Source organism: Strix uralensis, chromosome 8 (genome assembly GCF_047716275.1).
Source record: "Strix uralensis isolate ZFMK-TIS-50842 chromosome 8, bStrUra1, whole genome shotgun sequence".
Taxonomy (NCBI): Eukaryota; Metazoa; Chordata; class Aves; order Strigiformes; family Strigidae; genus Strix; species Strix uralensis.
Genome location: NC_133979.1, coordinates 25,457,412 through 25,471,269, shown reverse-complemented (window position 1 = coordinate 25,471,269; position 13,858 = coordinate 25,457,412). Strand labels below are relative to the sequence as shown.

The 13,858-nt window shown below is 38.4% G+C and overlaps 1 protein-coding gene across 4 annotated transcripts in view; it reads left to right on the top strand.

Annotated features, from left to right (window-relative positions):
• Nucleotides 1-13,858, top strand: part of NEK7 (NIMA related kinase 7) — a 78,982-nt gene that overhangs the window by 5,300 nt on the left and 59,824 nt on the right. For 3 of the 4 annotated variants that reach the window (XM_074876744.1, XM_074876746.1, XM_074876743.1), the window contains exon 2: nt 10,506-10,590. In XM_074876744.1, coding sequence (XP_074732845.1) covers nt 10,534-10,590 — 57 coding nt within the window. In that variant the 5' untranslated portion in view covers nt 10,506-10,533. Of the gene's footprint in view, nt 1-10,505; nt 10,591-13,809 lie in introns of those variants that run through there. The other variant, XM_074876745.1, reaches the window with a different exon arrangement.

Here is a 13,858-nt window from a genome sequence, read left to right as displayed (position 1 = left end):
CAATGTCATAGAAGTACATGTAAAGCTTGTAGATCAGATCGTTGCTGAAATCTTTGGGAGAGGTTTGAGTTAGGTGCTGCGAGGTGTTGATGAACCAGTCTTTTTCAGTTCATTTTAATCTTCTGTTGTCAGTGTATAAACTTTACGAAATTACCGATTCCTTGAAAGCTGTAAGGCAAAAATATCACAGGTGAACTTAAAGTTAATTCTAAAATAAGTAAAAACTTGTGGTGGGAAAATGCATAGCATTCTGTCCTGTAGAGGCCCTTCTTCTGTACCCTTTTCGTGCTCATCTGAGAGCAGATCCAAAAAAGGAGTTGTCTTTGCAGCAGTGAACTTCCAGTACTTGCCCTGACAGATTCAGAGCTGTGTGTTAGGTACGTGGGCTGCTTGTGAAGTTCATGGGAATAAGTAGGACTTCAGAAGAGCAGTGAGCAGCCTGCAAACAGAGCACTTAATGAACAGCTAGTCATTGAGGATACTCCAAAACCAGGAATGGATCATGGGTGTTTTAGCCAGCAGTGTTTTAATGTAAAACATAGGAACAGCTGGGAACTTGACTGTTGGCCTGCTTCTGAAGTGAGTGTGCTGGCTGCTAGCTGCTTTGCTTCTGGACCCAGGGATCCTGGATTACTTGCTACTGTCATGCATCGTTTCAGGATTCAAAGGTAATGCTAGTCAGAGGATCATAGCAAGCCTGTTAAATATGGCTGGTGTCTCTTTTCTGAGTCTGTGTAGTGCTTCATTCATTTCATCATCTTTGGGGTAGCACAGATTTTAAACTATATACTACAGATACATTTTTTTTCAGTTTGCGAATGTGCATCTAACCCCTGCAGTATGATATCACAAGCTGTTGTCTTGCATTGGTTTCTAAGATATTTAGACATTTCTTTAAGGATTGTGTGGAATTTATTGTTAAATGTGTTCCACTACACCTGTAGCAATGTAGACGTTGTCAGCCATGGTTGTGACACAGTTGTATGCAGCCAGCCTTCCAAACTGGGTGTTTTTCCCCCCTGTGCTTAGCAATAATGGGTTTATCTGACAATGCTTCCAGCCTTTTAATTTGTCCTGTATCTCTCTTAACTCCTGTGTGAAGCTCAGCTGTTAACACTTTTAGTAAATCTCTTCAGCATCTCTTTATGAATAGTTTATTTTTACAGATGCATTTTAAAACCATCCCTTCATTAGGGAAAGTCTGCTCTTCTCCCTCTCTGTATACTGGAATTACAAGGTTTTGGGGTCGTAAGGGTTTCCCAATCATGTCTTAGCTTCTTCCCTCTGAAAATATTTGCCTATTTTTTTTTTCTAATTTGACTTGTTACTCTGGTTTATTCTCCTTCCATCTATTTTGTTTTCTATTTCTACTTTCCCATATAGTATTTTGTCAACAAAACTCTTGGCTTGGCATTGAATAAGTTGCCTTCTCCCTATGCCGCCTCTTGCCTTCCTGTCATAGCTATTTTGAGTTTAAGTACTTCTTCGCATCCCTACCTAAGGATGAAGTAAAATGAAACGTGATGAGCTAATGTTCTGTTTCTTCCACAGTCCCCTTCCTAGTCTCCCATGTCTGAACGTCCCCTACTTTTTCTCTGGCACTCAGCGGACTCCCATATGCATTGATCCTGCTCACTGCTTGCAGAACATAAACCCAGCTGCATGAGGGAATTAAATCAGCTCAGCAAAAGGTCCAGAGAGTTCAAGATGGCTACACAGGATGATGTGGCAGAGAAAGGGAGAGAAAGCAAAACCTTTGGTGTCATTGAACTATTAGATTGGCTTGTATAATTTCATGTTAGATATGTAATTTGACAATAGATTTAACTGATCTAAGTTAGGGCTGCTCTACCCCAGCTATATCTTCCCCTTTGTCTTTTGTCATCACAATTCTGTCCTTGTCTCTGTGGTGGAACGGTTCAGGGAACTGAACTTGGAAAAAAGTGACTTTTTGTCAAGCTTAGTTTTCAACTAGTTTCAGTTACCTTACCAGGAGTCTGGGTGGTAGCCACAGGAAGCCCACTGGAAGAAAGAGGGTGTGGAAGGCATGCCTGAAGGCAGGGGAAGCAGCAGCATCACATAATCAGTTCAAGCTGTCTCAGAACCGCATCCTTACAGAGGCAGTAGCATAATAGAATGTGATGTGGGCTGAGGATTTGCTTTCCTGATAGTATTGTGGTTAGATACTTCGTTCCCTGCAAAACTTTCCGCTGTGACATGATCATGATCCACCTATGCCCTTTATAACTGGCTATTCAGTATGAAGAAATGGATTATCAAGTTTCTTTCCAGATGAATAGCAGTTAAATGAAAATGTAGAAGCCGCCTGCCCAAGCAGTTTCAGTTCCTGTTTCTTCTTCAGTTCATTCGAAATAACAATCAACTGGTTCAAAAAAGGGCAAGTCAGTGCATGTACAACCCTTTGGGAGCACCTTGCAAGAAAAGCAATCTACTTGAGTGACATAATTGAAATGGAGAGGGAGAAGTAAACAAAATCTAACTTCTTAAGTTGTGCAAATGAATGAAGAGGAAGGGGAGCAGGCTTATGAAGCAGGAGAGCTTGGACTTTCATCTTCTAGGCAGACAGCACTGACAGAGTGAACTCTTAGTAGTTGGGGAATGACAGTGACTGGCATATGTGTTCTCAGGGTTGGAATGAAAATATACCTGATAAATTGGGACGAATGGATGAGAAAATTGCATATGAACTTTTAGTGTATTCCCTTTTTTTAAGTAGATTTGATTTGTGTATGGTTACTTCTGCTCTTCCTAAAATCAGCTGTTAACCCATCTTAACTATCTGTGTGGTTTTTTGACTGTACTGCCCATGAGTAGGAAATTTGAACATAAGTTTGTTGAAAAATTCAGTATTAGTTACTTCCAATGTAGCCAGATGATAGCTACTTGTAGATTAACAAGTGCTGAGAATTTGTGTTGTCCACATTCAAGGCTGTTCCTACAGAGGGGAGGAATGTCTTGCCATCCCCCGGGGAGTATTGATTAAAAAGTTAAAGGCTCTTAGAAGCTGTTTCTAAAATTAAGACTAATCCTACTTCTGTATATGCATCTCTATTAAATCACTTTCAGTGCTTTAAAAGTTGCAAATATAACTTTTCTCTGATATGGGTGCTTCTGCAGAGAATTTTACGAATGAGTATGTATTTTTCACGTTTTAGAAGACTTTTTTTGACAATGTGAAGCAAATATTTCATTTTTACTACTGTCAGCTAATAGTAAATATTCTGTGTCTACATACACGTAGGTATACATGCATAATCTATTAATATACACATGCATATGTGTGTGTATATTTGTAGACTATTATGCATATATATACTGTGTGTATATGTATGTATACTAATTGGAATAAATTACATACTTTACTGGGCTAATGATTAACTTGGTCATACAGTCTTGAGTTTACTTTATCCCTTGCCAATAAGGCCTTGATTGTCTTGGCAGAGTTCAAGTGAGTGTCAGCTTAAATGCATTTTGCTTTATTAATGCATACATGTAATTTAGCTATTCAAGGAATAAGAAAAATAAACTAGTGTAATTATTTTGTATATATCAAATACTTGTTCATTGAATGAGTAGTTTAAATAGTCAGCAACATTGCAATACACTATAAATTAAATAATTCACTGTAATATTTTATTGACAGCATTACATTGTGGGTTGTATGTTTCTTATCTTTTGTGATTAAGAGCAGGCTGATAATAAGTTTAGTATTTCTGAGGAATAGACAGTGTGGGCTGGGCAGGAGCATGACCAGTCACAGATCATGATGGTTAATGGAAAGTCATTGGTTGGCTATTATTTTTAAATATTTAAACTGTTTCAGCATTATTTCATCATTTCTAATGCTGTCTTTAAGCTGGGTGTGTAATGTTATGAATGGATGGCATAGTAATGTAGGTGTATTTAACCAGATTTCATTTTAATGGTCTGTGTTAGGAATAATTTACTGAAAGGACACTATGAATGTCCTGTGTTGTCATTCCTATTATTTGGAAATCTGTTTTTTCCAGTTGGAATCTCTTGCCACTCATGTTTAAATATACCCATATTAAATACTGAGTTTGGAATGCAGGTGGTATAAAGGTGGATGAATAACTTCTTGAAATGTATTTTAGTGCTTGAAACTCAACTGAGTTGTAGTTTATCTTTCCAGTTTCATTCTGATGTGGGGGGGAAACCTCAACAAAACCATTTTGAAGTGAGTTTTAAGTTAACTGCTGGGGGTGTTGATTTTCTTGTGCTTTTTGGAGATATTCAGATACAAGAAGCGTATAAAGTCTTTGGACACGTGAGTGTTCTGGGAGCTGCTTTTGGGGTACTGTATGTGGGCTGTTGTTTCGAAGTATCTCCTGGTCTTTAGGAATGCACTAAAAATACTATCTGTGAAACTGAAGTGACTTTCACTTTTCAAGTAAAATGTTTCTGTTACGACATCAAAACATATGTGTTTCTCCTGTTCAATGGTTTATACAGAGCACCAGGAAAAAATTACGTTTTAATGTTAATTAAGATACGTTTAGATTCCAAGTTGGTTTGCTTTATTGGACATGACTTCTGACTTTCCATTTCTTTGGAAAACTCATAGCTGTGCTGTCATTTAATGTAACGTGAATTATAAAGTTGGGATGCTTGATTTACAGCTGCTGACATTCTCGTGCTTCATCCAGGATCTTCCCCATGTGTGTCCTGAGCCCTTCTTTTTAAAATCACTTTGAAAACTTGTCAACTGCAACCTTCACCCTGGATGCCAGCACTGAGAGGGTGCTGAAGAGGGCTGATCAGTGTTGATGACCTGACAAAGTGTGGGCCAGGTTTGACCAGCAAGCCATTTTTCTCCAAGCAGCCCACCTTTTGCCTTAAAGAGGTAAAGAATGACTGTTAAGGCAGGATGTTTTATAAACCAGTAGGATGGCTGTTTCTTAACCTGCTGGCATCAAACTTAAGGGCCAGGCTGTTGTTGCTGGGTCTAAAGTTTGTCTCCTCCCAGGAGGTATGTGGCTTTGATCTAGGAGCTGAGAGTTGAGGTTACATCAGGGTGGCTCTCCAGGTGACGGAGAGCTGAGCTGGAATCGGACCTGGAATCGGACCGGCACACTTGGGCTCCCTGACACAAACTGCTGGGTTTAACACCCCTCTGGTGGATTGGGTAATTGGGTTTTGGATATTCAGTAAGGCGTTCCGAAATCTAAACCCTTGTTTCCAGAGCATAGGGTTTTTTTCAGTTTCAACCAGGGTGACTATTTGAATGTTCTACCTAGGTTTAAATTGTGCTTTTAGGTAGCTGAGAGTCCACATGTGATATAAGCAAATGGGATTATTTCTTTAGTTGGTATGCTTGTATGGAAATTAATATATGTTGAGTTTTTCTTCTCAGCTGAGGATGATCCTTGTCTTTGAATTTAGTTCGTAAAGATAGTTGAAAAATGTAGGGATCTAAAATTTCTCATTTTAAATCAGTGTTGGATACTGAAGAATCTAACTTGACACCAAAAAGTAAGGATTATGTAGGGTCCTAAATGGATAGTTTTTTCTGGAGGGCCTTGGCTCTAATGTAGTTAAAATAATGGTTATAGTAAAAACTAAAAGTACCTGCCTTAATTGACCGTGTAATCCAGAAGTAAACATAGTATGTTCTGTCCTTTGTGAACAGCAACTGAAGCGACCATGTGCCTGCTCAGCAGGTTGTGAAGGATGTAACTTCATGTTTCTCTGTGTTAGCAATTATGTGGAGTAGTTACATCTATATTCTGCAGAAAAAAGACTGAGATTTTCAGATTCTCAGCAGAACTGTAACACTCTGAATATTCTTCTAAATATATACTTTTTCTTTTTGGAAGTATAGTTGTTTCTTCTTTGACATTGATTATCGAATGTCCCCACTTGAGATCCAAAATTAACAAACAAGTATATAGCATGTGGCTAAGGGAAACCATGTGTCATTGAGACTATTAATGATGTTTTCTACAGGAAAGCCTTGTATTTTTTAGTTGTTGTAGAACTACCATCTGTTACTAACATTATTGCCTGAATACTGTGAAATGTATTTCAATGTGAATGGTTTACGGACTTTGAGTTATGAAACTGGTGTTTAAAAAGCATGTTTCATGAGATTAGGCAGTGCATTTAAGCTTTTTGTCCTGAAATAATTTGATCATGTTTATAAAAGACTTAGTTGCAAGACTTAAAAGTCTCAAGGATTTAAAGTTTTTCCCAGGTATCTTTTTTTCCTTTTAAAAATGTTATATTAAAATAATATAGTCCAGTGAAATGTCGGTGATGAGCTCTGGTTCCTGTTCAGATCCTCTGCTCTGATTTCACTAACAGTTGTGGGTAGTCCCACCGCTTCTCTAGCAGGCTGGTGGAAACCGCCTGGAAACCCGAGTGCTGACTATGGGATGTGAGCTTCTCTTGGGGTGTAGGAACCTGCCCTTGCATTTTGGGCTACTTTGTATCTTTGCATGTCTTTAGATGCCTGGGCAGGCATCCAAAAGCTTTGGCAGGTGACCACTAAGGAAGCGAGTAAGGACAGGGAGGCCTGTGTACGAAAGAAGGAAAAGGTTTTATTTCCCATTCAGGCAGTTGCAGTTTGATAGCCTGACTTACTGGTGAGGACTTGGCTTCCTTTTGCTGTCTTGTGGACTTGGTGCGTGGAGTAAGTACTGTCAATTAGAGGAGTTGCTATGCAATTGCAATTTCAAATGTAAAATTGGTTGTGTTATTTATATCCCCAGGTAGTTCATCCTGCATTCTTTAGGTTGTAGGTGCCACCTACAGTTTTGATCAACTGAAGAAAGACAAAGATTTAGAATAGTAGTAGCTGACCTAAAGTTTTCTCATACCTGCAAAGTGTTAGCAACTGTAACTGGAGTATAAGATCTGGTGTATATGCTTGTGTTCCTGTGATCATTATTGTGCACAGATTGGTCTGAATCCAAATGACTTTCATTATTTTGAAGATGAAGGACTCTCAGGATCATTTATTGTTCCGATCTTTGCAAGTGATGTGTTGAAGGCAAGGAGTCCTTTCCTCCAACATGATCAGTGTGAGAGCATTTAAAAACATGAGTTATGCTTGGCACTTCGGAAGTTTTGCGTGGTGGTGGTATAGTTGGCTCGCCTCTCACTTCATCTGTTGTCTGTTTTCCATGAACCAGTGTGTATCATGGTGATGTATTTGCGGAAGAAGGTCATCATATTACTTGTTTAAAGAGGTGATAGACATGTCACACTTAGATGTGTTTTGTATTCACTTCCCAATTTTAAACAAGCGATGACTCTTTGGCAGTATTTTTAGTGTCTTTTCACCATAAATTAGAACTTGAAAAACTGTCTTTGGAAGAGTAATAATTATTGCTTCAATTTAAATTTAAAGATGATAAATATTACACCACTGTGTTTTGACCTCTGGAGTCTATTATCAAGGTGAAAGGCATGCATCACTCTGAGAAGAGTCTTCAAGCAGCAAAATCTAATTCTTGCTTATGTTGACAAACAGTACAAAAGATTCATTTTGCATCCTTGGCATTTTTTTGCATCCTTGGCATTTTGTATGATCAAAATGCCAAATTACTCTAAAATGTGAATTTATCATGCAGTCCTCAAAGACAAAAAAAAAGTTAAAAAAACCAAAAACTTCCAAATATGGACAGAAAATACTGATCTTTGCCTTCCCTCTGCAAAAGCAATAACAAATCCATGAGTTAATAAATCTTCCATGCTTCATATGGTAGAACATTTGTTACCTCTTTAGTTTGCTTGCTTTTATTATAAAAACAAGCCACAGAGGGCAGAGCCACTGGCAGTGGTAACGATATGACTCCTCTTTTCTACTCTTCCCGCAAATTAAAAAAAAAAAAACCCACCCCACACAAATTCCCAAACGCTTCTGGTGAGTGGCTATGACCATTCAGACAAGATGAATGGGCTGTATAGTTCCTGAATCAACATACATAATCTAAACATTTGGCTTAGATTTCATTAATCTTGGATAAATGTCTGTGAGAGAGGATAAAGGGTTTTGTATTTACTTCTTTTCTCTGGGGAATTTGAAACGAGTGCTTGTGTCTCATAGGAATTATCTATTGGTGCATTACATGGTCAACAGTCTTCAATATGTAAGCGTACTAGTAAAACACACTGCAAAACTTTCAGTAGAAATATCAATGCTATTGAAAAGATTAAAATTCTTATAACCTTCTAGAAGACCTTATAATGGGTCTTCGAAATAGCACTTAAGAAAAGAATTCTTGGCTTCTTGGCAGTGGTAGAAAGATCTCTACAGCATGAAATTAGCAGAAGATTCCTTAAGATTGCCATGCATTCCTCCTCCAGAACTTCTTGCAACTGGGTAACTGGAGAATTTAGGTGCAGTTTGTGACAACAGTTTAATTTTCAGTGCTGTTGTGTTATGTTTTCTTGCCTGGGTGGGGAGGTTGTATGGGAGATGTTACAGAACTTGAAAGAAGTGTCAGTATTGGTGTCCCAGGGCTGGCTAAAAGACTGCCTAGCCAGTGGTGTGCAGTATGTATCTGCCAGCTGTTTCTTCCTTTCTCACCATGCTCATTCTGGCAGTCTTAGAAATCTTTGCAATTCCTACCTCCTCTTCTCTGCCTCTCACCTCAGTTTGATAATTGATTTTTCTTTTTATTTCCTTCCTCTTGACCTGCCTGAAATTGCTTTTTATATCTCTTCTATCTTTGGATTAATTACAGCTAATACTCGGACAAAACAACAGAAGGTCCCAAACTATGCTTTATACATGAATACTAAGGACAGGAGGGCAAAGCTTTGGGGACCCTTAGTCGCTCTGGAGCATGGCTGTGGTTTGGTGTTACGAGTAGCTAATGGTACTGGAATGGCATGGGGTGACTGCTTTAAGTGGGGGAGTGAAAGCAGATTGCTAATTATTTGTTTAGTGTGTCCAATCCACAGTTTAGTACACTAGGGCAGCATATTGAGAAACTTTGCAAAGCTGCTTTGTGATTATTTTATCTATTAGTAATGTTATCACAGTGATGCTGTAAGAATGACAACAGTACTGTGAACACAAGCTCTTTGTTAGTTTCTTAAATATTTTGCAGTGGGCTTTGAAAAACATTTCTAAGGTTTGCTGCTTTCTGTTGAGAGTTATTTCTAACCTTTTCAATACTCTAAAGAAATTACTGGGAGGACTTTGTGTTTTAACAGAGATGGTAGATTATATGCTTTCATGCTGAACTTAAATGCTACTTGAGAGATCTTTACATACTCATTGTAAAGAAAGGTTTGTGAAACATAAGTAGTTCCGTGTGCAGGACATGTTTGCAGTATTTGAAGTATATAGATTTATCAGAATAAATTTATCACAGGTAATTTCCTAATGTTAAAGATTAAGAGGTATCAGAAAAGTCTTTTATGTCATACCTTCTCTAGAACTTTCAGGATTTGGAGCAGGAAATAAGAGAATAAATAAATAAAAAATTGAAAAGAAATAATAGTTTTCCAGTCAGACACATGACTCTTGTTCCTGTGAAACTCTTGGCAGGTTTGACCAGGTAATCGACAGAGACACTTTGTGGGATGAAAAAGCTGGTTAGGGCTTGCCTCTTATTTGAATAAAAGTTTATTTCATTTTTAGCATTCAAAGCTGCCAGTGAACTTTGTTGTCTTCATCTGATCAGAATTGGCCCTCATAAGCACCAGTAAAGCTGAGTGCTGCACCTGCTCCCCCTCAACAAAATGTCCTGTAGCCTAAGAAAGGGTTTGCTTATCTGAGAAAAAAGCCTTGTGACCATTTGCATTTTTGTGTCTCCTAATGATTTGGCACATTTTGCAACCCTTATTATTGGTCAAAGCCATGTGTCTCTGTCTTGGGAACTTGGCAGGCATCTTTCCTCCCATCTTATTGATGGGATATGAGAGGTTCATAGCTGGGAAGAGAGGCTGTGCTCCTAATATGGTATCTCAAAGCCAACTCGGCTAGCTCATCAGAATGTAATGAGTGTACGTCTTTCACTTTTTTCCTGTTTAGATGGAACTACTCTCTTGCATACTCCCTGAAATCTACATATAAATTAATGCAACATAATAATAAACAGTATGGGTGCAGTAGTTACAACTCTTCTGCTGATCTGCTATTTCTCATGCTGCCCATAGGTCTAAGGTACTGGCCAGCAGACATCTGTGTAGTTAAACAAGTGGTTGGTGCCTCTGAAGAATAATGGGGTGATGCAGATTTTATCAGACAGAGCCATTTGTCTCAAGTAGTTTAATGTATATCTTTTAATAATAAGTTCAGATGTGTATAGTGATTTATTTCATTTTATAGAACAGCTAAACATAAGAAAACTTCCTTCCCAAAACAGTACAGGGCTGGAATAGTTAAATGTTTGTAAACGGAAGCATGTGAATGAGAAAATTAATTATTCAGTTCTTCTGCTAATGTTCTTCATTTATCATAACTACAGATTGAATTACAATGTAATGACTGTATTTCTGTTTTTCAGGACATAAGGGACGCTTTTACGTGATAGAATGGATGAACAGTCACAAGGCATGCAGGGACCTACTGCTCCACCATTTCAGCCACAGGTGCTTTTTTTTTTAAACAGTTACTCAAGAGTGGGTGCTATCATTTCTTAAACAGAAGAAGAGAGAAATTAGAAAACATTATTTCTTGTGGGGACAAAGAAGCTGTGAGCAGATAGTGTATCCTGGTTATCTTGAAATTAATTGAATATCAATCCTATATTTCATAGGAAATAATTACTTTTCATTTTTTCCTCCTACTGCTTCACTAACATTGAGGGTTTGGAATTGGAGTGGGAGTAGGAAGCAAAGATTAAAGCAGTTGTTTTCCTGAGAAATGATGAGCTGTTAAACACTGTTTCAAAATTGTATCAGAAATTACATATTTATTTTGGACTGTTACCTTCAACTTTGTCTTCTTATACCTCCTGATACCTCATCTTCTTACACCTCCTGATACTATATGAATTAGTGCCATTACTCAATGAAATCACACAAGAGGAATTCCCAGTAGCTGTAGTTCTGTTAGAAGATATACAAGAAACTTAGTCTTTGGATATGTGTTGATGGTGTGAAACAAAGGATAGAGATTATCTGATAAGAGCTAATATTGGGATATTGCTTTATGACATTTTTTAGGCGGTAATTCTTTGAAGGGAGTGCAAGAGCCTGTAGAGGAATACACAGAAAATATTTACTGTGGTGACCATTCCAAAGTAAAAACTGCAAAGTTCTTTACAAAGCTTTAAAATTTTCTTGTTAATAGCATGGGTGGTAAAGCAATTTGTGCCTTTTTTTTTTTTTTTTACAAAAACCAAGGTGAATTCTAGCTTGTAAATTTACAATAACCAGCTTTCTTTAGCTCCAGTGTTTTTTATAGCATTGTGATAACAAAAAATCTGGATTTAATAGCATTTATACCAATGCAGAACAGTTAGAAATTTAAGATGAATATATAGCTACGCATATAGATACTTTGAGAAAATACATTTGTAATTTCAAAACAAGAATAAGACAATACTTAGAATCTCTATTATGAATATTACAAAAGGTCCTGATTATTATTTCAGTTCTTTTCTTTCTGGACTAAAGAGAAAATAGAACACAGCTGGTTAAGGTTTCTGTATTTCTGGGAAACCTTCCTATGTTTTCTGTTTGCTGACTACAAACAGGTTTCACATTTCCTCATCTATCTTCTGAGTATTTGAATACCTGTTTCTGATTCACAGAGTCAACTCTTTGAGGACAGGTTCAGTTTTAAGAATATTACTCTAATCTACAGATTCAGTTTATGAATTCATACTAGTAAAATATGTTTCTAGTTTTACTGTTTCAAGTAATATGGCTCACCTACAGATATCCAGTTTCCTCTGTGGTAAACTAAGGACAGCCCTGAAAGCAGTACTGCTGTAGTCAACTAGACGCTTTCTACAAAAGAAGAAATTAATGTTTATTCACAGCTTTGATTAACCGTCAGTCATTTTCATAATCTGTGTATCAATATTATTTTTTTAAAATCAATTACTGTGTAAACTGCAGTAAGCATGATTTTTTGTGATTTGATCTTTCTTGAGATGAAAGGTTTTGGATTTGTGGATCTGAGCTGGACCTGCATCAGAATCTTGAGTGTTTTGCATTTCAAGGGAAGCACACATGCTCTGATAGTCATATTGCCAGAGTAATACTAAAATAGTCATTCAGTGACACTTGCGTCTTGTTAATCCAAATTGTTTTTCCTGTGAGCCAGATACACACTTTAATTCTCATGGATTTCTCTGCTAATGGAGCATGCTTATGGTGAAAACTAGTAATGAAAAGAGGTTACTATACTAATTACTGATACATTTAGGAGAAGCAAGAACTAGAATTGAAAATACAGCAAGTTTTGAGCAAGAGGTGAGCTAATGATTTATGAAGAATTGTTTGTCAGGTTTCGATAAAGCTGTGAATCTCTTCTAATTCTCTTGGTCATTATATTGTATAAATATATACTCATATTCATGGAAAATTACCCTAATCATTGAAAGTTATTGATGAAGAGCATGAGAATATTTAGCTAAAAATTATGATGGCTTAGTTCTAATTAGTTTGAAAACACCATTTCACAAAATCATGCAACGGCTGGGGTTGTAAGGAAACTCTGGAGGTCGTCAGCCCTCCTGCTTGAGCAGGTTTCCCAGGACCATGTCCAGACTGCTTTTGAATATCTCCAAGGAGGGAGATTCCACAACCTCCCTGGGCAACCTGTGCCCTCGCAGTGAAAAGGTGTTTCCTGATGTTCAGACGAAATCTCCTTGTGTTTCAGTCTGTGCCCATTGCCTCTTGTCCTGTCACTGGGCACCACTGAAGGGAGCCTGGCTCTGTCTTCTAACACCCTCCTTTCAGGTATTTGTACATGTTGATGAAATCCCCCCTGAACCTTCTCTTCTCTAGGCTGAATGTTCCCAGTGGTCTCAGCCTTTCCTCATATGAGAGATGCTCCAGTGGTCTGATCATTAGTGAGCTTCTTCTGGACTCTCTCCAGTATGTCTATGTGTGGGTGGCCCAGAACTGGACACAGCACTCCATGTGCCGTCCCACCAGTGCTGAGTAGTGGGGAAGGATCACCTCCCACCTCCTCCTGGCAGCTCTCCTCCTAATGCAGCCCTGGACACCGTTTGCTGCCTTTGCCACAAGGGCACATTGCTGGCCCGTGTTCAACTTTGGTATCCACCAGGACCCCCAGGGTCTGGCCTGTAAAGCTGTTTTCTAGCAGGTCAGCGCCCAGCGTGTACAGGTGTATGGGGTTATTGATGCCCTGGTGCTGGGCTTTGCACTTCCCCATGTTGAACTGCTTGAGTTTCCTGTCAGCTTGTTTCTCCAGCCTGTTGAGGTCCCTCTGGATGGCAGCACAACCCTCTGGCGCATCAGCCATTCATCCCAGTTTCTCGTCATCAGAAAACTTGTTGAGGGTGCGCTTTGCCCTGTCATCCAGATCATTAATGAAGATGTTGAGCAGGATTGGACCCACTATTGACACCTGAGCTACACTGCTAGTTACTGGCCTCCAACTAGACTTTGTGCCACTAGAAGCTCGTTTTCTGTTTGGAATTAAGTGCCTGACAGCTCTTTCGTAGTCTGTTACCTACAAACTTAAAACACTGTACTTCATTACATCACAAGGACATTTTGAAAAGTGCAAATACCGAAGTACTCCCAAACCTCTTGCATATTGTAAAAAGGATTATGGAAGAAGGTAGGAAAATATGGATTAGTAGTCTGATGGTAGACTTTAAATTCCAGAACTTCCTCAAGAGGAGAATGGGAGCTTCTTAGCATCTGAAGAGAGGAA